Genomic DNA, 27,948 nt, shown 5'->3' with positions numbered 1-27,948 from the left:
ATGCAGCAAGGGCATTTGTTAAAACTTCTCGTTATAGCGGACCTTGGGGTCAGTAAAACATCAGTCAAGAGTTATGTCCATCAGATCTTTTCTCAACATTATCGAGCGACTATTGATGTTGACTTTGCACTGAAGGTTCTGCACTGGGACAGTGACTCCGTTATAAGACTACAGCTTTGGGACATTGCCAGTATGTCAAACCACTTCATTTTACTTTGATATAACTTGATATATTATCAATTCATTGTAACACCAGTGGTTTGGATAAAACTGCAGACAATCAGTCTACATCAGACTTTATTCAAGTTTGTTTTTAACAACTCAATATCAATGAATTAGCACACTTTTGATAATTATATTTGGTCTTATCCATAGATAGCCTGTGTACATGTATCATCATTGTCACGATCGTCGTAGTGAGGAGACCAAAGCGCAGCGTGGTGTGAATACATACTTTTAATGAATGACGAAAAAACCATGAAGTACACTAAACAAACAAAATAACAACCCGACCGCTATCGAAACTGAGTGCTAACATGCAACATCACATAGACAATAACCCACGAACCACAATACAAAACAGGCTACCTAAATATGGTTCCCAATCAGAGACAACGACAAACACCTGCCACTGATTGAGAACCATATCAGGCCAAAACACATAGAAACAGACTAACTAGACATGCAACATAGAATGCCCACTCATATCACACCCTGACCAAACAAAACATAGAAACAAACAACGCAAATAATGGTCAGAGTGTGACAATCATAATCACCAGTGTACAGTTTTTCTCCCTACAGAATTGTATGTGTGCTGTGGAGGGGCATGTGTCTTGTCTATTTGTTTATTAGGGTCCCCATTAGCTTTTGCAGAGGCAGCAGCTATTCTTCCTGGGGTTTACAACAAACATGACAAATAACAAAACACTGATACTGTAACGCTTGTCGTCTGGGGAAGGAGAGGAGGACCACTGTACAGCGTGGTAAGTGTTCATATTTTAATGAACACTGAAAACAAAACAATAAACAACCAACGAACAGTCCTGTAAGGTGCAACACAACACTAAACAGAAAATAACCACCAACAAAACACAATGGAAAACAGGCTACCTAAATGTGGTTCTCAATCAGGGACAACGATTGACAGCTGCCTCTGATTGAGAACCATACCAGGCCAAACACAGAAATAGAAAATCATAGACAAACTAACATAGACAACCCACCCAACTCACGCCCTGACCATACTAAAACAAAAGACAAAACAAAGGAACTAAGGTCAGAATGTGACAGATACACTGACAGACAATGACAGGGTTCACCTGGTCTCATGCTCATTAGAGCCAGATGAGCACTAGTTACTCTCTCGCTCTCTGTATGTGTGTGTGTGTCTGTACTATGAAAACCTGACCTTTTCTGCTGTTTTTGGAATGTGCTAAATCAAAATGCAATATAATTAGATTACAAGTACATATAATTCCAGTATACGCTAGATCAGTGCTGTATGTCGGTCTGACCCTGATATGTACTGTTCATGTATTTGTTTGTCCCAGGACAAGAAAGATATTGGAATATGACCCGTGTGTGTTACCGGAAGGCTGTTGGAGCTCTGGGGGTGTTTGACATGACCCACGTGACCCACGACCTTAGTGTCCAGGTCGTCCTTTCAAGTGGAAGGACGACCTGGACACTAAGGTCACCCTCAGTCATGGCAAACCTGTCCCAGCTGTGGTGCTGGCCTACACGTCCGACCAAGTCTGCTCCCAGCAGCTCAATCTGGACACATTCTGTGGGGAAAAAGGATTTCTGGGCTGGTTTGAGACCTCAGCCAAGGTAAGGGAGGGAGATAATGACACAGATAGGGAAACGCTTCAGCTTACTTACTGTAGTCCTCCTAGTCTCTCACAACTGCCGTCTGTGGGCTGCTCTAGAGGGTATCTTTGCAATGGCTAAGATAAGATACACTTAAATGGTGTGTGTGTCTGTGTGTGTCTGTGTGTGTCTGTGTGTGAGACAGACTAGCCTCAGTATATTAACGATTCTAATCTAAACACATTTCAGACTGCTGGGGAGCTCCCTGGCTGATAACATTTGACAGTCTTGGTCCTATGGAAGATCACTTTGTACAATGGTCTCTATTTCTTATAAAGAACACAAACACATTTGACAGCAGCCTTTGATTGTCAGCTTGGGTTAACTTAACTCATTCGAATGTAATCACAAATACATGCGATCAATTGGAATGAAACGCTAGCATGCCGCGGGGCATTTGAGAAGAACACAGGCTAGTTTGCCAAGGGGAATGTGAATAGGAACATGTAAAATGGTCCAGCAGGCTGTGTAATGTGTGTTCCCTCCTCACAGACTGAACCTGAGAGAAAGGGAACACTCACAGCTACTCTCTAATGAGTTACTCAGTTTAGTGTGAAGGCTGATTGGGTGAATATGTCACTGGGGCCAACCCAGCTGATAGCTTACATTGATAAAGATGATGAAAGATTAGAATAAACCTTCTGTCGGATGTAAAAGGATTTAAAATCCTGAGCAGATCTGCCCTGGGATTACTCCCCATCTGAGATCTAGTGTCTTCTGTCTCCTAGCTGTCCCCTAGCTGTCTCCTAGCTGTCCCCTAGCTGTCTCCTAGCTTGTCTCCTAGCTGTCCATAATTTGTATATTTTTAGTTTTATTGCATAGGAGAACACTAACATTGGTAAACCCTACTGTAGAGAGAGCCAGGAAACTGAGAATCTAGTGCTTTGTGAAAGGTTGTTGTTATAGCCAAATACTAATGATATAACATCAATACCATACTAGGCCAGGGGTTTGTCTTCAGATGTGGCTGAATCTGATTGGACAGCATGCCTACTGCAGACCTAATCGGTTTGAGTTTTAGACAGATTCCATCCACTTCAAATCATGAACCAGCTTCCTAAAATTAAATCGCAGTGTTCCACTTTAAGATGCCCACCCCGGACCCTTTCTGTGTTGGCCAATCAACCCCTTTCTAAGTCACCTGATTCATAGGCGATACTGCCATTTTACACATGAAGTTTAACTGAAAAAATGAATAATCAGCTACCTAACAAAAATCATTTGTAAAAATGTAAGAACCATTTGTAAATGCCTTCAGATTAAAACATATGGAACACGGCAATTAAAGGATACGGAAAAACTCGGTGTCACTGCTACAAGACCTCGACACGATCACAGGGAAGCTTGAGAGAAAATACACTAATCATATGCTATTTTGTAACGTCTTCAAAATCAGTCTAGCAGCAATCATCTAACCAGCGCGAACGTTGTGTGATCACCAACCGAGCATTGGTAGGCTAACTAATCAATGATTGCTGCTGTTCATGTAGTATACTGTACTGGCTGTAGACTAACCGGCATCATCACCATTAGAAAGCTTTTATGGGGATACATTCACGACCATCCGAACGAATCATTATCCGCTGATTTCGGTGTGCTCGGTTTTGGATAAGGTTTTTGGATTTGTATGTGTGGACCATTGGATTGCCAATAAAATATATGGTTTACTGACTGTAGCCGTATATTTTATTTGGCTGCCGTATGAATTCTGCCATCGGATTCGCGTCAGTGTACGTTTTTTGTTTCCAGACGGGCAATCTGTTTAGAGGGCACGCTCCCAATCACCACTAAAGACATTTTGATTTCTAATTCCCCGATTACTTGCTTTTGGAACATGTCTGGACAGTCTATCACGGATCGGATCGCTGCGGCTCAGCACAGCATGACAGGATCCGCTATAAGCAAAGCCGTCTGCAAGGCCACGACGCATGAAGTCAGCGGACCAAAGAAGAAACACCTTGACTGTAGGTTAAGTAGACCACCAGTGTCCCGCCGTTGCTACATATTTCGCAACAAAAGCATTGGTAACATTGAATATTCAAGAAGACCTGTATCTTCATCGTGTTTGATTGGCCATTGGTGTAGTTTTAATAGCAAGGTTTTCGACATTCTATGGTAATAGGCTATGAATAATTGCGCATCATAGCCTTCAACAGCTCATGTAGTCAATCATTACAGTGTCATCATCCTACAGTAGGCTATCGTACTGTAGCCTAAACATAATGAGACAAATAGGTTATTACTCAGTGTCATACATGCAAATGCACACATTGTGATCATAAATAGCCTATTACCTTATTCATCATTGTATGAAGTAATAATGCAATCAATTCCCCTTTTAATAGGACTGGCTATGTAGGCTAACATTTTCTGGCAGTTTAGGTGTAGAGGCATAATTTGAGTTAATCTACTATTATTTCCTCTATTTCCTACTGAGTTTTAGACTAAAATAAGTCTAATTTAAGACTAACTTATTAACAATGGTATTATTGCTGCCACAAAGGTACAGTATATTGTGCTGCATGTACCCTTTGAGGTTTCTCAGCTACTTTAGTTTGTGGTGATCTGGTGTCCATGGGTCAATCATATTAGTGCAATGACAACAGTATCATAGACAACCTTGATCTCAATATTTCTGTTTATCTGTGTGTGGTCTGGACCTTGAGTGTGTGTTGGATATCAAGCATTTTCTCCACATTTAACTGCTAATGATTAGGTTAGGTGGCTTTCTACCCAAATAATTACTGTGTCCAGTCAATCAATTAAGCTCAATCAGTCCTGTCCTGTATCAACCCATAGATCCAGAGGGTTATTGGTTCAATTAACAAATCTTGTGTTGCCGGTCTGGTTATTTTCTGGGAAGGATTTTTTTCATTGTTGAATTCTCTATTTACCCAATCTTTATTGAAAGTAATCAATTGTGCAAATTTGAGTCATTTTGTGTGCAATTACATAAAATAATACAAAGAGTCATTTCTGAGTGGAATCGTAGACTTCAAATGAGACTTTAAAAATGTGGTTATTTAAAGAGTCTGTACTGCTATGGATTATCCTGATTCCTCACGTAGTTCAAATTTCAGTCTTTGAGGAAAGTGGAAAAACCCTGTGGGTAAGAATGTAGGAAATGTACTTTTATATTCTCTTGTATGGTTTAGCATAAGCTTCAACTCCTGGGAGGGAAATCCCTCCTACAGTCAAATGTCTAGAAGGAATACATAATTATATTTGAGTTCTTTTGATCACCGTCTGCTTTACAATCAGATTTCCAGTTTGAAATGTTAATTGCTGGTTAGTCACTGTAATTTAGGCATAATAAGTGATAGTTAATTCACTAGTAACAGGATATTTTTCAAGGGTGGGAGGTGCCTACCAGAGATCTAACTGCTGTTAGTAATGTTCAGCATGAGTTGATCAACCTGTGAAGTAGACTATATGTAAAGCACAGAAAGCACTGTCCAATGTTTAATTGCCCACATGCCGTGTTTTTTGGCAGACCTGATCCACTGCACCAACGAGCTGAACGTGAGTGTCCCCCACCTGGCTGACACATTGTTTGAGAGGACGGCCAACAACAGCTGGGTGGTGGTGTTCAAATCCCTCATCACCACGCACCACCTCATGATGTACGGCAACGAGGTACGTAACAAACATACACGCACACACACAGTTTTAACCTAACCATAACCCTAACCTTAACACTAAGCCTAACCCTAAAACTAGACCTAATCCTAACTAAAAAAAAAAAAAAACTCCTTAACCATAACCCAAATGTCCCCATTTGCCAGATTTTTTTTTTTCCTTGTCGGACCGGCAAAATGTCCCCACTTGTCCGATTTTTTTCCCTTGTTTAAAACAAACACACACTAGTAGCTGGGGTTCAAGGCCTTCATCATCATCACCTCATGATTTTTTTATTTTATATTTTACCTTTAATTAGGAAAATCAGTTCAGACCAAATTCTTATTTACGACAGCCTACACCAGCCAAACCCGGATGACGCTGGGCCAATTGTGCGCTGCCCTATGGGACTCCCAATCACGGCTGGTTGTGATATAGCGGGAATCGAACCAGGGTGTCTGTAGTGATGCCTCAAGCACTGAGATGCAGTGCCTTAGACCGCTGCGCCACTCGGGAGCCCAATGATGTACGGCAATGACTGGCTTCACTGTAGCTCAATTGTTACTGGTAGAGCATGACACTTGTAACGCCAGGATAGTGGGTTCAATTCCCGGGACCACCCGTATGTGAAATGTATGCACGCATGACTGTAAGTCGCTTTGGTTAAAAGTGTCTGCTAAATGGCATATAATGTATTATTATATGCACTGTTCAAGTCCTCTGGTATTCAAACATTTGATTGAATCTTTATTCTTACTGGTTTTGATCCCACTCTCTCTGTATTTTATCACCAGCGATTAATCCAGTACCTGGCGTCCAGAAACACACTTTTTAACCTGAGCAACTTCTTGGATAAGGGGGCATTACAAGGTACTGTAGGGATTTTTTCAACGCAAGCCATTTCACACCAGAGACAAACTGTACAGAAGTCACAGGCATAAAAAAACATTATAATCGTGCAATGCATGAACAACAGTGTGCAGTACAACAATTCAAACTGTCACTCTGAACGCGCTGCAGAGGTGTGGTTCTGTATGCTGCCATGCCAGCACTCTAAATATGAATGTAAGTGCTCCCTCTCTGCCAGGTTATGACATGTCAACGTTCATCAGACGCTACAGCAGGTATCTGAATGAGAAGGCCCTGTCCTACAGACTGGTGGCTGTGGACTTTACCAAGATGAAGAGAGGGTAAGATGTCCTGTAGTGGCTAGTGTGGAAAACCTCCACATTGTCACCCTGGGATACATAGTTTACCTCAGTGGCCAGGCCCACCTCAAGAGGGAGAAACAGTGACTTCGTCATAGAAACAATGGCAAAAGATTGGGGACAAGCCTTTAAATAGATTCAAGGTAATCCAGCTAAACAAGTCATTTATTTCAGCAGCCTCTTTGGATAATGTGTGGATTATATTAAGTATCAACGTGATTGACAGGGAGTTGTTTGATTCATGCTGTATGATTGTTAGTCAGTCATCACTTGTCCTGGTAAAGTGGCGCTGCGTGTCTCTTGCTGACAGGGTTGATGGTATGATGCGCACCATGACCGTTGACAAGCTGATCAAGACTCTACCTATCATTCAGAATCAGCTGGATGCTCTGCTGGACTTTCAGGTAGGCTGCATGGTTGGGGTGTTGAGCGGTCCATAATATGGGCTACATGATGACAGTGAGCTAGCTGTCAGTATGAACTCTCAATGTCTCATCTGTTCTCTTCCCAGGCTAACTCTAATGAATTGACCAATGGCGTCATCAACAGCGCCTTCTTGCTGCTCTTTAAAGACTCCATCCGCCTCTTTGCTGCCTACAATGAAGGAGTTATCAACATGCTGGGTAAGTACACTATCTGTTAGTTAGAGGAGAACTAGAATGTCACTAGGATGTCACTAGGATGTTACTAGGATGTCACTAGGATGTCACTATGGTGTTACTATGGTGTTACTATGGTTTCACTAGGATGTTACTAGGATGTTACTAGGATGTCACTAGGATGACACTATGGTGTTACTATGGTGTCACTAGGATGTTACTAGGATGTCACTAGGATGTCACTAGGATGTCACTAGGATGTTACTAGGATGACACTATGGTGTTACTAGGATGTTACTAGGATGTCACTATGGTGTTACTATGGTGTCACTAGGATGTTACTATGGTGTTACTATGGTGTTACTATGGTGTTACTATGGGGTTACTATGGTGTTACTATGGTGTCACTAGGATGTTACTAGGATGTTACTATGGTGTCACTATGGTGTTACTAGGATGTCGCTATGGTGTTACTAGGATGTCACTAGGATGTCACTATGGTGTTACTAGAATGTCACTATGGTGTTACTAGGATGTCACTATGGTGTTACTAGGATGTCACTATGGTGTTACTAGGATGTCACTAGGATGTCACTAGGGTGTCACTATGGTGTTACTAGGATGTCACTAGGATGTCACTATGGTGTTACTAGGATGTCACTAGGATGACACTAGGGTGTCACTATGGTGTTACTATGGTGTCACTATGGTGTTACTAGGATGTCACTAGGGTGTCACTAGGGTGTCACTAGGATGTTTGTAAATGTATCTAGAAAAGACCTAGCTAAAATCCTTTGTCCCTTTTTGTTTTCTTCTTTGCTTAGTTAACATATCCTCTTTTTTTATCCTAAAGAGAAATATTTTGACATGAAGAAGAACCAATGCAAAGACGCCCTGGAGATCTATAAGACGTTTCTGAACAGAATGACCAAGCTGTCAGAGTTTCTCAAAGTTGCAGAGGTAATGTTTCCCTGTTTGGCTTGTGTTGAGGAAAGGAAAGTTTCAGATAGATCCAGCAGGAAGGTAGGGCTCTTCTCCTCTCCTCTCCGTCTCTCTGTCCCTCTGTTGCTGTGTGGTGGAGGCTCATGCTGAGGTCATGAATGCAGAGGTTAGCCTATTAGTGGGCATACAAATCTCACAGTGAAGGCCCCTCCATGTGCTGCCTGTTCTGATGCCTGCGTTGCATGTCTAAGGAAGAGGTTTTTTCTTACTCTTTCCTTCCCTTTCTCTCTTTTGCAATGATGAATGTCTGCTGTTATCCAAGTAAAGTACTACTTGCAATTCAGAAGGCCGATTTGCGAAGATAATTAGTATCTCTCTGTAGTTTTATAGTTTCTCCTGCATTCTTTTATTAAAAGGCGTTCTTGCTGTCTTTACTGATTTGGTTACTATTTGGAGGAAGGTTTGGGGTGATTGGGGTGGGCTTCTATCCAAATACGGGCTAACGTTGACTCTAAGGGCCCATTCATTTAGTCGTCTAACAATGTGTTTGTCATTTGTGCCCCTGCCTTTTTCGTTCAAAGTCAACATTAGTTGTGTGTTTGTTTTGGATGTTTCTCACCTTTCAGTCACATGAGTATTACAGCCCAATGTACCCGGCACACCTGTCAATGGCATTTCAATGTGTAAACATTCATTTCAAACCAGTCTTCAGATCCTGTGTGTGTGTGTACTGTATGTACGTGTGGGCATGCCAATTCCCCTGTTGTCTTTTTATTGTTTTGTTTGTAGTCAGTGCATGGAGTAATGGATCCTTTGGTTTGATTCTTCTTTTTCCCTCCTCCACACACCTACCCCCCCTTTATTCCGTGGTTGTTTGTTTATTTGTTTGTTTGTTTATTTGTTTGTTTATTATGTTTGGTTTTTGCCCTCCACCCCCCCCCCCCCCCCTTCCCTTCCTTTTTTGTGACACAGCAAGTTGGAATTGATCAGGGTGACATCCCCGATCTCACACAGGTCAGTGGTACATTTCATCTCAATATCTCCCATGTGGCTCCATTGTAAACGCTCCCATTCCCTACTCACCCTACAGACTTCCACAAGCCCTTCCTCTCATTCTGATGAACCCCCATTCTCTCTGAGCTCTGGGGTACAGAGGGGGCTACATTCAAAATGGGTTCCAAATATGTGACCCTTTCTAATTTTGGAGATTGTGCAAAACATACATTTTAGTCATTTAGCAGATGCTCTTATCCAGAGTGATTTACAGTTAGTGCATTCATCTTAAGATAGCTAGTTGGGACAAACACATATCACAGGCATGGAAAGTACATTTTCCCTCAATAATGTAGCTATCAGTAAAGTCAGAGCTAGAAGTAGGGGGGGGTCAAGTGCTGGTGATTATAATTTTTTTTTTTCTACCTTGATTTTATTATTATTTTTCTAGTTGAATCACAAAATATATTTAGTTTGATTTTGAAATGACACTGAAAAGTCAGGCAAATTCAGCCTCTGTCCTAGCAGATATGGGCCTATGGTGTTCGCCCATATAAGCCTTTTGTACATCAAGGTTTGACATCCCTTCATGATTTCTCATACAGTTTACAGTGTTGCCTCAAAATGAACACTATTGTACATATTTTTCCTGAAAAGATATCCCATCAACATAGCTGTGGGGAGAGCAGCGAATGGTTTCTACCAAGTGTCCGTAATACCATCCTAAGCAGTGCATAACATCTGATGTGACGCTACAAACACTTGTTGAAGCCTTCTTCAATGACACTCATGTTTTCCCTCCACATTGAGAAAAAGAATCATGAACAAATGTTTCTGTCAACTGTGATGTCATGTTTGCAGTGCTTATGAAGACCTTATGTGTCCCTGTTCAACTAAGTAGTAACCCATGTCTTTAGTGAGCTGTAGATGGTTTTTTTCTTTACTTGAAACTTTTAGAATATTCTATCATTCTCTGTAGAAGGATATCCAGAATTTTAATTATTCACGTTTCCCCCAAATAATTATACAAGTAGCTGCATGAGTTAAGATTGTGTTCTGTAATGAAAAGCAAGCCTCTGGTTGAAACATGGGTATGACATGTGCAAAATTAATTAGCTCATCCTTGGTTTATTAAACCATCTTTTTTTATATCTTTATAAAATATGCTATTCATTTGCCAAATGTGTTTACCTAATTTTCATCAGATATTTGGCTTTTCTGTCAGTTAACTCGTTTGGCTCCCAAACCCTTTTTGAATTGGACACTAAGCTAATGACAAAATTGTAGCATCCACTAATATTATGTCTCCTCTAACCTGTAAAATACAATTTATTAAATTAATATTCATGAATGAATAGTGATACTCAAATTAGCATATAAACAGAATCCATTGGTTAACTGGCCATTAATGGACTGTGAATGTGTGTGTGTGGGGGGGCATAGATGCATGGGCTAAGCTCTTTTCTGTATTCTGACCCCCTCAGGCCCATACACTGTAATGACCTCCCAGGCCTGTCTACTTGATTGCATGAGAGAGATGACTGATCTGTGCATGTCTGGTGTGAACCCAAACCTAATTATACCAGATGCATTGATATGTAAAACTAGCTGCAAATATGGAGACTATGCTGAACAATGTGTTATTTGGCTCTGTGTGCGTGAGTGTGTCTGTGTGTGTGTCTGTGTGCTTGTGCGTGCAAAAATTTGTGCGCACCGCACCTGTGAGTGTATGTGTGTGTGTGTGACAGCACGCTTTTGGGTGTGTGTGTTTTCCCAATTTTTCTACACAATGCTGTTCTCCCTTGGTAAAGTATTGTTACTTCACACTTTCTCAATCAGGCCCCTAGCAGCCTCCTGGAAGCTCTGGAGCAGCATCTGGCCTCTCTGGAGGGGAGGAGAACCAAGGAGCTCTCCACAGACACCAGGTAACACTTTGAGTCTGAAGGAGGCATTTACACTGATGCTGGCACGTCAACATATTTATCAGTCACTGAAGCTGGCACGTCAACATATTTATCAGTCACTGATACAGGCACGTCAACATATTTATCAGTCACTGATACAGGCACGTCAACATATTTATCAGTCACTGATACAGGCACGTCAACATATTTATCAGTCACTGATACAGGCACGTCAACATATTTATCAGTCACTGAAGCTGGCACATCAACATATTTATCAGTCACTGAAGCTGGCACGTCAACATATTTATCAGTCACTGAAGCTGGCACGTCAACATATTTATCAGTCACTGAAGCTGGCACGTCAACATATTTATCAGTCACTGAAGCTGGCACGTCAACATATTTATCAGTCACTGAAGCTGGCACGTCAACATATTCATCAGTCACTGAAGCTGGCACGTCAACATATTTATCAGTCACTGATACAGGCACGTCAACATATTCATCAGTCACTGATACAGGGACGTCAACATATTTATCAGTCACTGAAGCTGGCACGTCAACATATTCATCAGTCACTGAAGCTGGCACGTCAACATATTCATCAGTCACTGAAGCTGGCACGTCAACATATTCATCAGTCACTGAAGCTGGCACGTCAACATATTCATCAGTCACTGAAGCTGGCACGTCAACATATTTATCAGTCACTGAAGCTGGCACGTCAACATATTTATCAGTCACTGCTCCACCATTAGTTGTCATGTCTTGACAATACAAATACAATACAGGCACACAGTCAGACACATTATTAGTGTTTTTCTGATCCCTGAGGTTAGTCCCAGAGTGCTATGTGTGACAGTTAGTGTGCGTGGTGGTCCCTGACAAGCGCTGTGTGGTCTCTCTAGAGCCAGCACCTTAACCAATGCTGTATCGTCACTGTCCAGTACTGGAATCTCCCTCAGCCTCATGGAACAGAAGGAGGACCCGAACAGCCTCCAGGTCAGACAGGGTCACTGCTACCACTGTAGAACAACTTTTTTGAATAGCCCATTACAATGTAAATGCATTACTGTATGAATACTTATATAAATGAGAATAAATTATAACGCTTATAAACACTTGTTCTACATTGTTCTACATTGTTCTTTCAGATAATGTACTCATATATAGGCTAATTAGGAAACACATGTAAAACCCAGCCCTGTTGTACGTTCTTTTGTCTCATGTGGATTCACTCCTGTGTGTCTGTCCCACAGGATGAGGGAGCCAAGGTGATTGACATGCAGACACCCACCATCTCTCCCAGTGCCCAGTCAGTGGGCAGTGCCAGCAGCGGGGCCACAGAACTCTTCTCCAACTCATCTGTTCTATCCGGGACAAATAAGTAAGCAGACCCGCTGTCTGATAATTGTCGTGTTTAAGACCTATGGGTATGTTTCATTCAGTTTGTTTGCTCTGTATAACCACTCTATGTATCTTATAAAAAATGGGACCTAGCTTAATACACTAGTATATTAGTTGGGTTATTAGTGAATAGGAACCCCCTCCCCTGAAGGGGTCTGCTCTGCTATCTTTTTTATCTCTGCTGTCTGACTCTCTCCTCTGTCTCCCCAGCGTGCCAAACCTCACCAGCGACCTATTCAACGTCCAGCCCGCCTACAACCCAACCATCCAGACAACACACACTGTACCGTCTAACAGCAACGCCTGGGGAGGTGAGGCTCAGACTACACATCCATACAGTACAAACACACACTGTACCGTCTAACAGCAACGCCTGGGGAGGTGAGGCTCACAGACTACACATCCATACAGTACAAACACACACTGTACCGTCTAACAGCAACGCCTGGGGAGGTGAGGCTCAGACTACACATCCATACAGTACAAACACACACTGTACCGTCTAACAGCAACGCCTGGGGAGGTGAGGCTCAGACTACACATCCATACAGTACAAACACACACTGTACCGTCTAACAGCAACGCCTGGGGAGGTGAGGCTCAGACTACACATCCATACAGTACAAACACACACTGTACCGTCTAACAGCAACGCCTGGGGAGGTGAGGCTCAGACTACACATCCATACAGTACAAACACACACTGTACCGTCTAACAGCAACGCCTGGGGAGGTGAGGCTCAGACTACACATCCATACAGTACAAACACACACTGTACCGTCTAACAGCAACGCCTGGGGAGGTGAGGCTCAGACTACACATCCATACAGTACAAACACACACTGTACCGTCTAACAGCAACGTCTGGGGAGGTGAGGCTCAGACTACACATCCATACAGTACAAACACACACTGTACCGTCTAACAGCAACGCCTGGGGAGGTGAGGCTCAGACTACACATCCATACAGTACAAACACACACTGTACCGTCTAACAGCAACGCCTGGGGAGGTGAGGCTCAGACTACACATCCATACAGTACAAACACACACTGTACCGTCTAACAGCAACGCCTGGGGAGGTGAGGCTCACAGACTACACATCCATACAGTACAAACACACACTGTACCGTCTAACAGCAACGCCTGGGGAGGTGAGGCTCACAGACTACACATCCATACAGTACAAACACACACTGTACCGTCTAACAGCAACGCCTGGGGAGGTGAGGCTCACAGACTACACATCCATACAGTACAAACACACACTGTACCGTCTAACAGCAACGCCTGGGGAGGTGAGGCTCAGACTACACATCCATACAGTACAAACACACACTGTACCGTCTAACAGCAACGCCTGGGGAGGTGAGGCTCACAGACTACACATCCATACAATAAAAACACACAATTCCTGCTGGGTCCCTCTCTCTCTGATCGCTGAGTCAACATGGCTTGTAGCTTTCTACTGGACAGCTGACAGGACTGAAATAGCCTTACAATATGACAGGACTGAAATAGCCTTACAATATGACAGGACTGAAATAGCCTTACAATATGACAGGACTGAAATAGCCTTACAATATGACAGGACTGAAATAGCCTTACAATATGACAGGACTGAAATAGCCTTACAATATGACAGGACTGAAATAGCCTTACAATATGACAGGACTGAAATAGCCTTACAATATGACAGGACTGAAATAGCCTTACAATATGACAGGACTGAAATAGCCTTACAATATGACAGGACTGAAATAGCCTTACAATATGACAGGACTGAAATAGCCTTACAATATGACAGGATTGAAATAGCCTTACAATATGACAGGACTGAAATAGCCTTACAATATGACAGGACTGAAATAGCCTTACAATATGACAGGACTGAAATAGCCTTACAATATGACAGGACTGAAATAGCCTTACAATATGACAGGACTGAAATAGCCTTACAATATGACAGGACTGAAATAGCCTTACAATATGACAGGACTGAAATAGCCTTACAATATGACAGGACTGAAATAGCCTTACAATATGACAGGACTGAAATAGCCTTACAATATGACAGGACTGAAATAGCCTTACAATATGCCTGAGGCTAGGGCTATTAACCTGTAGCCTGCAGCCCGACTCTCTCTCTCCCTGTAGCCCGACTGTCTCTCTCCATGTAGCTGGACTCTCTCTCTGTAGCCTGACTCTCTCTCTCTCTCCCTGTAGCTGGACCCTCTCTCCTGGTAGCCCGACTCTCTCTCTCTCTCTCTCTCTCTGTAGCCTGTCTCTCTCTCTGTAGCCTGTCTCTCTCTCTCTCTGTAGCCTGTCTCTCTCTCTCTCTGTAGCCTGTCTCTCTCTCTCTCTCTGTAGCCTGTCTCTCTCTCTCTCTCTGTAGCCTGTCTCTCTCTCTGTAGCCTGTCTCTCTCACTCTCTCTGTAGCCTGTCTCTCTCTCTCTGTAGCCTGTGTCTCTCTCTCTCTCTCTCTCTCTCTCTCTGTAGCCTGTCTCTCTCTCTCTCTCTCTCTCTCTCTCTCTCTCTCTCTCTCTCTCTCTCTCTCTCTCTCTCTCTGTAGCCTGTATCTCTCTCTCTCTCTCTCTCTCTGTAGCCTGTCTCTCTCTCTGTAGCCTGTGTCTCTCTCTCTCTCTCTCTCTGTAGCCTGTGTCTCTCTCTCTCTCTGTAGCCTGTCTCTCTCTCTCTCTCTCTGTAGCCTGTCTCTCTCTCTCTCTCTGTAGCCTGTCTCTCTCTCTCTCTCTCTCTCTCTCTGTAGCCTGTGTCTCTCTCTCTCTGTAGCCTGTGTCTCTCTCTCTCTCTCTCTCTCTCTCTCTCTCTCTCTGTAGCCTGTATCTCTCTCTCTCTCTCTCTCTCTCTCTGTAGCCTGTGTGTCTCTCTCTCTCTGTAGCCTGTGTCTCTCTCTCTCTCTCTCTCTCTCTCTCTCTCTCTGTAGCCTGTATCTCTCTCTCTCTCTCTCTCTCTCTCTCTCTCTCTCTGTAGCCTGTGTCTCTCTCTCTCTCTCTCTCTCTCTGTAGCCTGTGTGTCTCTCTCTCTCTCTGTAGCCTGTCTCTCTCTCTCTCTCTCTCTCTCTGTAGCCTGTCTCTCTCTCTCTCTCTGTAGCCGGTCTCTCTCTCTCCCTCTGTCTCTGTGACCTGACTCTCTGACCCTCTCTCTGTCTCTGTGACCTGACTTAATTCATTTCAAATGGCTGTATTGGCATTGGAAACATGTTTACATTGCCAAAGCAAGTTAAATAGATAATAAATGAAAGGGAAATAAACAATCAAAAATGAACAGTAAAAAGTCACTCTTGGACTCTTTCCTTGTGAGAACAAACTCTATCCCCCTGTATGTCTCTGTCCTCAGGTTTGGCGCTCCCAGGGGATCTTCTGAAGCCAGCTCAGCCGACACACGTCCACTCCCACAGCCCTGGGATCCCACTGCACTCTGGGGGGAAGATGATACCCAGCCACCTGGACTCCTCTTTAGCCACCCTCGTTGGTAGTGAGTCTCTCTCGCTTTTACTTGTTGCTTCACATATTCTTTTATTTTTCAGTAGTAATTAAATGGTCATATGGTCTGTAATAACATCTGAACATGTAACACATCTTAATCGCTCATTTTCCAGACTTGCAGTTCGGAGAAATACCAGCCAAAAAGTGAGTGTCAATACTATTTGAAAAGGACCGATGTGCAAACTATCTACAGTATAATATTGGATCCAGTATAATATTGGATACAGTACAATACACTATAAAATTGGATACAGAATAATACAGTATAATATTGGATACAGTATAATATTGGATACAGTATAATACAGTATAGTATTGGATACAGTATAATATAGTATATATTGGATCCAGTATAGTATTGGATCCAGTGTAATACAGTATTGGATCCAGTATAATACAGTATTGGATCCAGTATAATACAGTTTAGTGTTGGATCCAGTTTAGTATTGGATCCAGTACAGTATTGGATCCAGTATAATACAATATTGGATCCAGTATAATACAGTCTAGTATTAGATCCAGTTTAGTATTGGATCCAGTATAATACAGTATAGGATCCAGTATAATATAGTATTGGATCCAGTATAATACAGTATAGTATTGGATCCAGTATAATACAGTATAGTATTGGATCCAGTATAATACAGTGTAGTATTGGATCCAGTTTAGTATTGGATCCAGTATAATACAGTGTAGTATTGGATCCAGTTTAGTATTGGATCCAGTATAATACAGTATAGTATTGGATCCAGTATAATACAGTATAGTATTGGATCCAGTTTAGTAATGGATCCAGTATAATACAGTGTAGTATTGGATCCAGTTTAGTATTGGATCCAGTATGATCAAGTTTAGTATTGGATCCAGTATAATACAGTGTATTATTGGATCCAGTTTAGTATTGGATCCAGTATAATACAGTGTAGTATTGGATCCAGTATAATACAGTGTATTATTGGATCCAGTTTATTATTGGATCCAGTATAATACAGTGTAGTATTGGATCCAGTTTAGTATTGGATCCAGTATAATACAGTATAGTATTGGATCCAGTTTAGTATTGGATCCAGTATAATACAGTGTAGTATTGGATCCAGTTTAGTATTGGATCCAGTATAATACAGTGTAGTATTGGATCCAGTTAGTATTGGATCCAGTATAATACAGTGTAGTATTGGATCAGAGTTTAGTATTGGATCCAGTATAATACAGTGTAGTATTGGATCCAGTTTAGTATTGGATCCAGTATAATACAGTGTAGTATTGGATCCAGTTTAGTATTGGATCCAGTATAATACAGTGTAGTATTGGATCCAGTTTAGTATTGGATCCAGTATAATACAGTATAGTATTGGATCCAGTTTAGTATTGGATCCAGTATAATACAGTATAGTATTGGATCCAGTTTAGTATTGGATCCAGTATAATATAGTATTGGATCCAGTTTAGTATTGGATCCAGTATAATACAGTATAGTATTGGATCCAGTATAATACAGTATAGTATTGGATCCAGTTTAGTATTGGATCCAGTATAATACAGTATAGTATTGGATCCAGTATAATACAGTGTATTATTGGATGTAGTATTGGATCCAGTATAGTATTGGATCCAGTATAATACAGTATAGTATTGGATCCAGTTTAGTATTGGATCCAGTATAGTATTGGATCCAGTATAATACAGTATAGTATTGGATCCAGTCTAGTATTGGATCCAGTTTAGTATTGGATCCAGTATAGGATCCAGTATAATACAGTATAGGATCCAGTATAATATAGTATTGGATCCAGTATAATACAGTATAGTATTGGATCCAGTATAATACAGTATAATATTGGATCCAGTATAATATTGGATCCAGTAAAATACACTATAATGTTGGATACAGTATAATACAGTATAATATTGGATACAGTATAATACAGTATAATATTGGATACAGTATAATACAGTATAATATTGGATACAGTATAATACAGTATAATATTGGATACAGTATAGTATTGGATCCAGTATAATACAGCATAATATTGGATCCAGTATAACACAGTATTATATTGGATCCAGTATAATACACTATAATATCAGATCCAGTATAATACACTATAATATTGGATCCAGTTTAGTATTGGATCCAGTATAATACAGTGTAGTATTGGATCCAGTTTAGTATTGGATCCAGTATAATACAGTATAGTATTGGATCCAGTTTAGTATTGGATCCAGTATAATACAGTATAGTATTGGATCCAGTTTAGTATTGGATCCAGTATAATATAGTATTGGATCCAGTTTAGTATTGGATCCAGTATAATACAGTATAGTATTGGATCCAGTATAATACAGTATAGTATTGGATCCAGTTTAGTATTGGATCCAGTATAATACAGTATAGTATTGGATCCAGTATAATACAGTGTAGTATTGGATCCAGTATAATACAGTGTATTATTGGATGTAGTATTGGATCCAGTATAGTATTGGATCCAGTTTAGTATTGGATCCAGTATAGTATTGGATCCAGTATAATACAATATTGGATCCAGTATAATACAGTCTAGTATTGGATCCAGTTTAGTATTGGATCCAGTATAGGATCCAGTATAGGATCCAGTATAATACAGTATAGGATCCAGTATAATATAGTATTGGATCCAGTATAATACAGTATAGTATTGGATCCAGTATAATACAGTATAATATTGGATCCAGTATAATATTGGATCCAGTAAAATACACTATAATGTTGGATACAGTATAATACAGTATAATATTGGATACAGTATAATACAGTATAATATTGGATACAGTATAATACAGTATAATATTGGATACAGTATAATACAGTATAATATTGGATACAGTATAGTATTGGATACAGTATAATACAGCATAATATTGGATCCAGTATAACACAGTATAATATTGGATCCAGTATAATACACTATAATATCAGATCCAGTATAATACACTATAATATTGGATCCAGTATAATATTGGATCCAGTATAATACAGTGTAGTATTGGATCCAGTTTAGTATTGGATCCAGTATAATACAGTATAGTATTGGATCCAGTATAATACAGTGTATTATTGGATGTAGTATTGGATCCAGTATAGTATTGGATCCAGTATAATACAGTATAGTATTGGATCCAGTTTAGTATTGGATCCAGTATAGTATTGGATCCAGTATAATACAGTATAGTATTGGATCCAGTCTAGTATTGGATCCAGTTTAGTATTGGATCCAGTATAGGATCCAGTATAATACAGTATAGGATCCAGTATAATATAGTATTGGATCCAGTATAATACAGTATAGTATTGGATCCAGTATAATACAGTATAATATTGGATCCAGTATAATATTGGATCCAGTAAAATACACTATAATGTTGGATACAGTATAATACAGTATAATATTGGATACAGTATAATACAGTATAATATTGGATACAGTATAATACAGTATAATATTGGATACAGTATAATACAGTATAATATTGGATACAGTATAGTATTGGATCCAGTATAATACAGCATAATATTGGATCCAGTATAACACAGTATTATATTGGATCCAGTATAATACACTATAATATCAGATCCAGTATAATACACTATAATATTGGATCCAGTTTAGTATTGGATCCAGTATAATACAGTGTAGTATTGGATCCAGTTTAGTATTGGATCCAGTATAATACAGTATAGTATTGGATCCAGTTTAGTATTGGATCCAGTATAATACAGTATAGTATTGGATCCAGTTTAGTATTGGATCCAGTATAATACAGTATAGTATTGGATCCAGTTTAGTATTGGATCCAGTATAATATAGTATTGGATCCAGTTTAGTATTGGATCCAGTATAATACAGTATAGTATTGGATCCAGTATAATACAGTGTAGTATTGGATCCAGTATAATACAGTGTATTATTGGATGTAGTATTGGATCCAGTATAGTATTGGATCCAGTTTAGTATTGGATCCAGTATAGTATTGGATCCAGTATAATACAATATTGGATCCAGTATAATACAGTCTAGTATTGGATCCAGTTTAGTATTGGATCCAGTATAGTATTGGATCCAGTATAATACAATATTGGATCCAGTATAATACAGTATTGGATCCAGTTTAGTATTGGATCCAGTATAGGATCCAGTATAGGATCCAGTATAATACAGTATAGGATCCAGTATAATATAGTATTGGATCCAGTATAATACAGTATAGTATTGGATCCAGTATAATACAGTATAATATTGGATCCAGTATAATATTGGATCCAGTAAAATACACTATAATGTTGGATACAGTATAATACAGTATAATATTGGATACAGTATAATACAGTATAATATTGGATACAGTATAATACAGTATAATATTGGATACAGTATAATACAGTATAATATTGGATACAGTATAGTATTGGATACAGTATAATACAGCATAATATTGGATCCAGTATAACACAGTATAATATTGGATCCAGTATAATACACTATAATATCAGATCCAGTATAATACACTATAATATTGGATCCAGTATAATATTGGATCCAGTATAATACAGCATAATATTGGATCCAGTATAACACAGTATAATATTGGATCCAGTATAATACACTATAATATCAGATCCAGTATAATACACTATAATATTGGATCCAGTATAATATTGGATCCAGTATAATACACTATAATATCGGATCCAGTATAATACACTATAATATTGGATCCAGTATAATACACTATAATATTGGATGCAGTATAATACAGTATAGTATTGGATCCAATATAATCCAGTATAGTATTGGATGCAGTATAATACAATATTAGATCCAGTATAATACAGTCTAGTATTGGATCCAGTATAGTATTGGATCCAGTATAATACAGTATAGTATTGGATCCAGTATAATCCAGTATAGTATTGGATCCAGTATAATCCACTATAGTATTGGATCCAGCATAATCCAGTATAGTATTGGATCCAGCATAATCCAGTATAGTATTGGATCCAGCATAATCCAGTATAGTATTGGATCCAGCATAATCCAATATTAGATCCAGTATAATACAGTCTAGTATTGGATCCAGTATAATACAGTCTAGTATTGAATCCAGTTTAGTATTGGATTCAGTATAGTATTTGATCCAGTATAATATAGTATTGGATCCAGTATAAAACAGTATTGGATCCAGTATAATACAGTATTGGATCCAGTATAATACAGTATTGGATCCAGTGTAATATAGTATTGGATCCAGTATAATACAGTATTGGATCCAGCATAATCCAGTATAGTATTGGATCCAGCATAATCCAGTATAGTATTGGATCCAGCATAATCCAGTATAGTATTGGATCCAGCATAATCCAGTATAGTATTGGATCCAGCATAATCCAGTATAGTATTGGATCCAGCATAATCCAGTATAGTATTGGATCCAGCATAATCCAGTATAGTATTGGATCCAGTATAATCCAGTATAGTATTGGATCCAGTATAATCCAGTATAGTATTGGATCCAGTATAATCCACTATAGTATTGGATCCAGTATAATCCAGTATAGTATTGGATCCAGCATAATACAGTCTAGTATTGAATCCAGTTTAGTATTGGATCCAGTATAGTATTGGATCCAGTATAATCCAGTTTAGTATTGAATCCAGTTTAGTATTGGATCCAGTATAGTATTGGATCCAGTATAATATAGTATTGGATCCAGTATAATACAGTATAGGATCCAGTATAATACAGTATTGGATCCAGTGTAATATAGTATTGGATCCAGTATAATACAGTATAGTATTGGATCCAGCATAATCCAGTATAGTATTGGATCCAGTATAATCCAGTATAGTATTGGATCCAGTATAATCCAGTATAGTATTGGATCCAGTATAATCCAGTATATTATTGGATCCAGTATTATACAGTATAGTATTGGATCCAGTATAATACAGTATAGTATAGGATCCAGTATAATACACTATAGTATAGGATCCAGTATAATACACTATAGTATTGGATCCAGTATATTACAGTATTGGATCCAGTATGATCTGATACATAACCCCCACCCCCTCAGGCCAGAGCTCCAGTGGACCCACCTGGTAGAGAAGAGGCCCACAGGGGGGACTCACTGGCAGGCCAAAACCACCTGCACCACCCCCAACTGGAGCCACCACACACTCATGGCTCCTCAAGCTATGCCCATACCACAGCTGGTGAGTGATAATATGTAATATATGCCATTTATCAGACGCTTTTATACAAAGAGACATTAATCATACTATGTCCATACATTTCCATATGGGTGGCCCCAGCGGGAATCGAACACGGGTTCCTGGCGTTGCAAGAGTATCCTGCTTACTCTCACCAAATATAATGTTAAGGACAAGCCAGCAATGCAAAAGGTGGCTTTGATATTAGATGTACTCTTTCCTTATAAAATGTAACAGCACGCATTACACACTGGGATTCTGCTGCAAATCCCATCTTTCAAAATGGAAGTGGTTATTGCAGCTCCTCTCGGGCGCTGGCAATTCTCATTTTCCCTCTGCATATTTGAATAAGTTTGCACTCTAATTATCTCTCTCCTCTTTTCATTTCATTTTTTCATCCATCTTCTCTTTACATTTTCCACTCAATTATCCACCACACCATCCATTCCCATCTACATGTCCTGCTACTTCTCCTCCTCTTCTTACCCTCATGCTGCAGAATGGAATGATCTATACTGGCTATGTAAGTACATGAATATCTGTAGAGGGAGTACCTGTAGTGCATTCCTCAGTCTGTTCTTCTAGTCTTGCATTGTTCCATTTCACCCTTTCTCTCCATAGGCTCCAGCACCAGTCGCTTTTCCCATGACGACACAGCAACTGCCTGTTTATGGAATGGTAAGGAATGATCTGCACCATGGTATAGTACCCAGGCCTAACAATAAGGAATGATCTGCACCATGGTACAGTACCCAGGCCTAACAATAAGGAATGATCTGCACCATGGTATAGTACCCAGGCCTAACAATAAGGAATGATCTGCACCATGGTACAGTACCCAGGCCTACCAATAAGGAATGATCTGCACCATGGTACAGTACCCAGGCCTACCAATAAGGAATGATCTGCACCATGGTATAGTACCCAGACCTAACAATAAGGAATGATCTGCACCATGGTACAGTACCCAGGCCTAACAATAAGGAATGATCTGCACCATGGTACAGTACCCAGGCCTAACAATAAAGGGGGATCTGCACACAAAGACCACTGATCCTCAGGTGACATTTTGTCCTCCTCCCCCCGTTGTAGATGCCTCCTCATCAGATGGGGCAGATGGGTGGAGTCCCTATGATGGCACCACAGTCTATGATGTACAACCAGCCTGTCCTGCGACACACCAATCCATTTGCCCCCATGCCAGGAGCCCAGGTAATCCCCACTGTCCTCTCTTTACTGTCCTCTCTACACTGTCCTCCCTTTACTGTCCTCTCTACACTGTCCTCTCTTTACTGTCTACTTCTTGCTGTCTTCTCTCCTCACTGTCCTCTCCTCACTGTCCTCTCTCCACTCCTCACTGTCCCCCCCTCACTGTCCTCTCTCCTCTCCACATTGTCCTCTCTCCACTCCTCACTGTCCTCTCTCCTCCTCTCTCCACTCCTCACTGTCCTCTCTCCTCACTGTCCTCTGTCCTCTCTCCTCACTGTCCTCTCTCCTCTCCTCACTGTCCTCTCCACTCCTCACTGTCCTCTCCTCACTCACCTCTCTCCACTCCCCACCGTCCTCTCTCCACTCCCCACTGTCCTCTCTCCACTCCCTACCGCCCTCTCTCCACTCCTCACTGTCCTCTCTACTCTCCACTCCTCACTGTCCTCTCTACTCTCCACTCCTCACTGCCCTCTCTACTCTCCACTCCTCACTGCCCTCTCTACTCTCCACTCCTCACTGTCCTCTCTACTCTCCACTCCTCACTGTCCTCTCTACTCTCCACTCCTCACTGTCCTCTCTACTCTCCACTCCTCACTGTCCTCTCTACTCTCCACTCCTCACTGCCCTCTACTCTCCACTCCTCACTGCCCTCTCTACTCTCCACTCCTCACTGCCCTCTCTACTCTCCACTCCTCACTGTCCTCTCTACTCTCCACTCCTCACTGTCCTCTCTACTCTCCACTCCTCACTGTCCTCTCTACTCTCCACTCCTCACTGTCCTCTCTACTCTCCACTCCTCACTGTCCTCTCTACTCTCCACTCCTCACTGCCCTCTCTACTCTCCACTCCTCACTACCCTCTCTACTCTCCACTCCTCACTGTCCTCTCTACTCTCCACTCCTCACTGTCCTCTCTACTCTCCACTCCTCACTGTCCTCTCTACTCTCCACTCCTCACTGCCCTCTCCCTAAATACTTCTGTTATGTGAATCATGATTCAAGGCATCAGTTAAGAGGCCTAAGTAGGTTAATCATAATCATACTTCTAATCCTGTCTCTGCTCCTTTTAGAATGTATCACTTACTGTTTAATACTTCATTTGTCAATGCCAATTAGTGTTGGTTTGCCAGTAGGTTCTGGAATAATGTAAGATCTTGTTACTATATTACCTTTTTGTAGTGTTACCGTACTGTTTTGTTTCTTACACTGAATGATCTGTTATTAAACCGTAACAGGCTTATTTTCCTATGCAGATGCACTTCATGTAGGACCGGGAGTAATTTACCATGACAGCAAAGCAGAGAGACAAAACAAACCAATCCAGAACCAAATACAATGCAAGATAGAGGAGCAGAAGATCGGGGTGGAGACTGGAGATGTGTTGGTGTCTGTGCTCTTTCAGTGGCCTCTGTGGAATGGAACCTCTGTCACATTGTGTATCATGACTGATAGTCCCATCCAAGTCTTTTGAAAAGTCACAGCTCACATTCATTCTGTATTTTATTTGATCATTTGAATGGGTAATGTTCTGTCTGTTGAACCCCTGGTATGATGACTGCTGTATTCCAGTTTGGAGCTTGGCCCTTTGTAGTGAATTCCAGACAACTGCCAGCCCCCATCCACCGGTGTCTATCTCTTTCTCTAAGAGTTTCACGCACTTTAATCAATGTCTACATGCGCATTGTCCACCCTAGCATCTCATACAAACCACTACAGTGCCGCTACGTCTTTCCTCTCCAACTTCCTGTCAGAGTTGCTGTTGCCATCGTTGTAACATGGATAAGTGTGTCCTTTTTTTGTGTGTATTTAAATCAATGTACACCACCATCAGTATTCATTCCATGTTGTTGTTAACTGCAGATTCCACAGCCAGTTGTAGTAAGACCTTGGATAAATGGCTTGGAGACACATGTTGTGTGTATGTACTGTGTATCTGTCTGATGGTTAGGTAGCACTCAGACATCTAAATGTACAAAGGCTATTGTGTATTGTTTTCATAGGTTCCTGTGAAAGCTGTGGTCTGCATGGCATTGACTGGCCACTGCTAGTTCGAAATGGAGAACTCCATGTCTACATACATCCACAAACTGAAAGTATTACTCATATGAAAGCAATGAAGAAGGCCCACTCATAATTTCATATGTAACGTCATAACACATTCCGCCTCTGCTGTCCCGTCCATTGTTCGCTCTGCTTGAGGTTGTTTTATATGATCCATGTTTCTTGAGCTGCTACCACAGATTTTGCTCTTTGAAACTGGTTGCGTTTTATAGATAGATGTGCTGTTCTTGTAATGGTCCTACCAGTCTTGCCCTGTCTGTGAGTAAATGTTGGGAGAGTGCGTTCTTTGTTTTTCTTCTCCAGCTAAATGTACTGCTCCAGGTTGAGGCCTACTGAGTGGTTGTGTTTCTGAGTGGCAGTTATTGTAGTGTAGCTCCTCACCAACCACTGGGGAATGTTGTTGAGGAGCTCTTTCTGAGACTGCGTCCTGAGACAGTGAAACTGACACTCGCTCTAGTGAATCAGCAACTATCTGACATACCGTTGCTAACTCCAGCCCCAGAGAGAGCCCAGCTGTCCGGAACTTTAGCAGAAGGCAGGGGACAAGTGAGGAGGAAGTACAGGGATCTGTAAATGTGATCAAGGGTCATGTCTGTCAAACTCCCAAAAGAACTAACGGTGACAGACAGCATATATAGCACAAACCCTGGAGGGGTGAGCGTTCTACTGCACAAAACTAAAACCATTGCTGGGATGTACAGTCGAAGGGGCTGGGGAAAACTGTGTTTTCTATTGATTGTGTTTCTCTATGTCCATGCCTTCCCCGTGAGTTAAACAGGGTAGTGATCCTCCACGAGGCCTCCCAGCTCCTGGGTCCTCCGAGGTCAATGAGGTCACTGAAGTCATCCAGGCAATCCGGTAGCGTGTATTTAGCAATGAGTAGTCAAGTGTCGTAACGTGTCTCAATACATGTCCGTCTGTTAGATTGCTATAGAGCCTCTCATTCTGCTAATCATTGGCCTGTCGGACTACTGCATTCTGATCTGTGACCAGCCCACATTGTGTAGATGTTATTAGAAACGTTGTAGTTCAGTCTCAATGTCCTCTGTGTCAGTTAAATGGTTTCATGCAAGTTTGTGCAGTCCCATAGACCAATTCTGACCGTTCTGCTGTCCTCTGTATATAACCTCATGTGTTTTTGATGTGTTCTCTGTAAGTGATGGCCCATGGAGATGTGATGGGCTGTTATAGCTGTGTCTGTGGTGGGGTTATTGTGTTTGGAGATGCCATGGGTTGTTATAGCTGTGTCTGTGGTGGGGTTATTGTGTTTGGAGATGCCATGGGTTGTTATAGCTGTGTCTGTGGTGGGGTTATTGTGTTTGGAGATGCCATGGGCTGTTCGTCTGTAATGTTTGTCTACATCTTGATGAGGGATGGGGGTTGGGCTCAACAGTATCACAACTTGTCTACCAAGAGTGTCTTCATTGTGGCAGTGGACACTGTCCTCTCAGTCCGTACAGGAACATTTTGCACCAAAGTCATCAAGCGCAGCTTTTCTCAAGGTCACATTGCTGATATCCAATTTGAAGGAATTTGATTTCAGAGACACAAGTCTTTATGCATGATTAGTGTTGTCTTTTTATTGACTTGTGTGCCCGGTAAAAAGCATGATCATGTGTGAAATTGCACTTACCGTGTGTTTGCAAAACAATATTTTACTTACCTCTTTACAGAAGCATCCATTGGAATTCATAAATGTTTGTCCCACCAGATATCCAGACGTCTGTGTTGCATTCGAAATGCAATTCGGAAGCTCTATCAAATCAGTTCTGAGACCACACGTTTGTGAAACAACATGAATGTGAATGACATGCATCACCTAGCTAGCTAGACATTAGTCTGCAAAACCCCTCTTTATTAAAGCGTTGCTATTTGCAATACATTTGTTGAATGCTTGCTCTTTTTTGAGTACTCTGACAACATTTTTGGACATCTTTAAGGATGTCTTATCCCCTTGTCATTGGACCACATCATTCTTTGCCAATACGCTTCCTTTGTGTTTGCAGTGGAAAATCTCACTCCCATATCTTTTGGCCACTGAAAGATGTCAACAACATGCGTTTTCACTTTTTGCCTGATGTTCTCTGGTTATATATAATATATGCATATTTCACAATGTGAGAACAGTATTACCTACTGTATACCATACTGTCTGTCTGGAAACTGTCATTTTTCCTGTGATGAAAGCATTGTCCAGGATGTCCTGTTTGAGGAGTGAGGGCCCATACCTTTTGATTTTGTACATCAAATGGATTGATAATACATAATACACTGTATTGTCAATGATAAGTTACATTGTTATAAACAATTGGTTCTTATTTTAAATGCAGAGGTTGTTGTTTTTGGAATAAAATAGAATAAAATGTCATATTTTG

The 27,948-nt window shown here is 40.9% G+C and overlaps 1 protein-coding gene and 1 pseudogene across 4 annotated transcripts; both read left to right on the top strand.

Moving 5' to 3' along the window:
- On the top strand, window positions 1–2,778 carry LOC109873860 (ras-related protein Rab-38-like; annotated as a pseudogene).
- Window positions 2,779–3,020: 242 nt separating this feature from the next.
- On the top strand, window positions 3,021–27,948 carry LOC109873641 (phosphatidylinositol-binding clathrin assembly protein). Of its 4 annotated transcripts, none has more exons than XM_031809187.1 (19): window positions 3,021–3,836; window positions 5,366–5,508; window positions 6,285–6,360; window positions 6,578–6,680; window positions 7,009–7,102; window positions 7,210–7,321; window positions 8,151–8,257; window positions 9,212–9,253; window positions 11,072–11,157; window positions 12,048–12,141; window positions 12,399–12,526; window positions 12,757–12,857; window positions 15,905–16,042; window positions 16,167–16,197; window positions 22,169–22,307; window positions 22,804–22,827; window positions 22,926–22,982; window positions 23,397–23,516; window positions 24,766–27,948. In XM_031809187.1, the coding sequence occupies exons 1-19, from the start codon at window positions 3,707–3,709 to the stop codon at window positions 24,778–24,780; spliced, it is 1,740 nt and encodes a 579-aa protein (XP_031665047.1). In that variant the 5' UTR covers window positions 3,021–3,706; the 3' UTR covers window positions 24,781–27,948. The 4 variants fall into 4 exon arrangements, with proteins under 4 accessions (XP_031665047.1, XP_020320871.2, XP_031665048.1 ...); XM_020465282.2 differs by having other exon boundaries at window positions 24,748–27,948; XM_031809188.1 differs by lacking the exon at window positions 9,212–9,253 and having other exon boundaries at window positions 24,748–27,948.

This window comes from Oncorhynchus kisutch, linkage group LG29 (assembly GCF_002021735.2).
Source record: "Oncorhynchus kisutch isolate 150728-3 linkage group LG29, Okis_V2, whole genome shotgun sequence".
Taxonomy (NCBI): Eukaryota; Metazoa; Chordata; class Actinopteri; order Salmoniformes; family Salmonidae; genus Oncorhynchus; species Oncorhynchus kisutch.
This window is presented reverse-complemented; position numbering and strand designations above follow the sequence as displayed.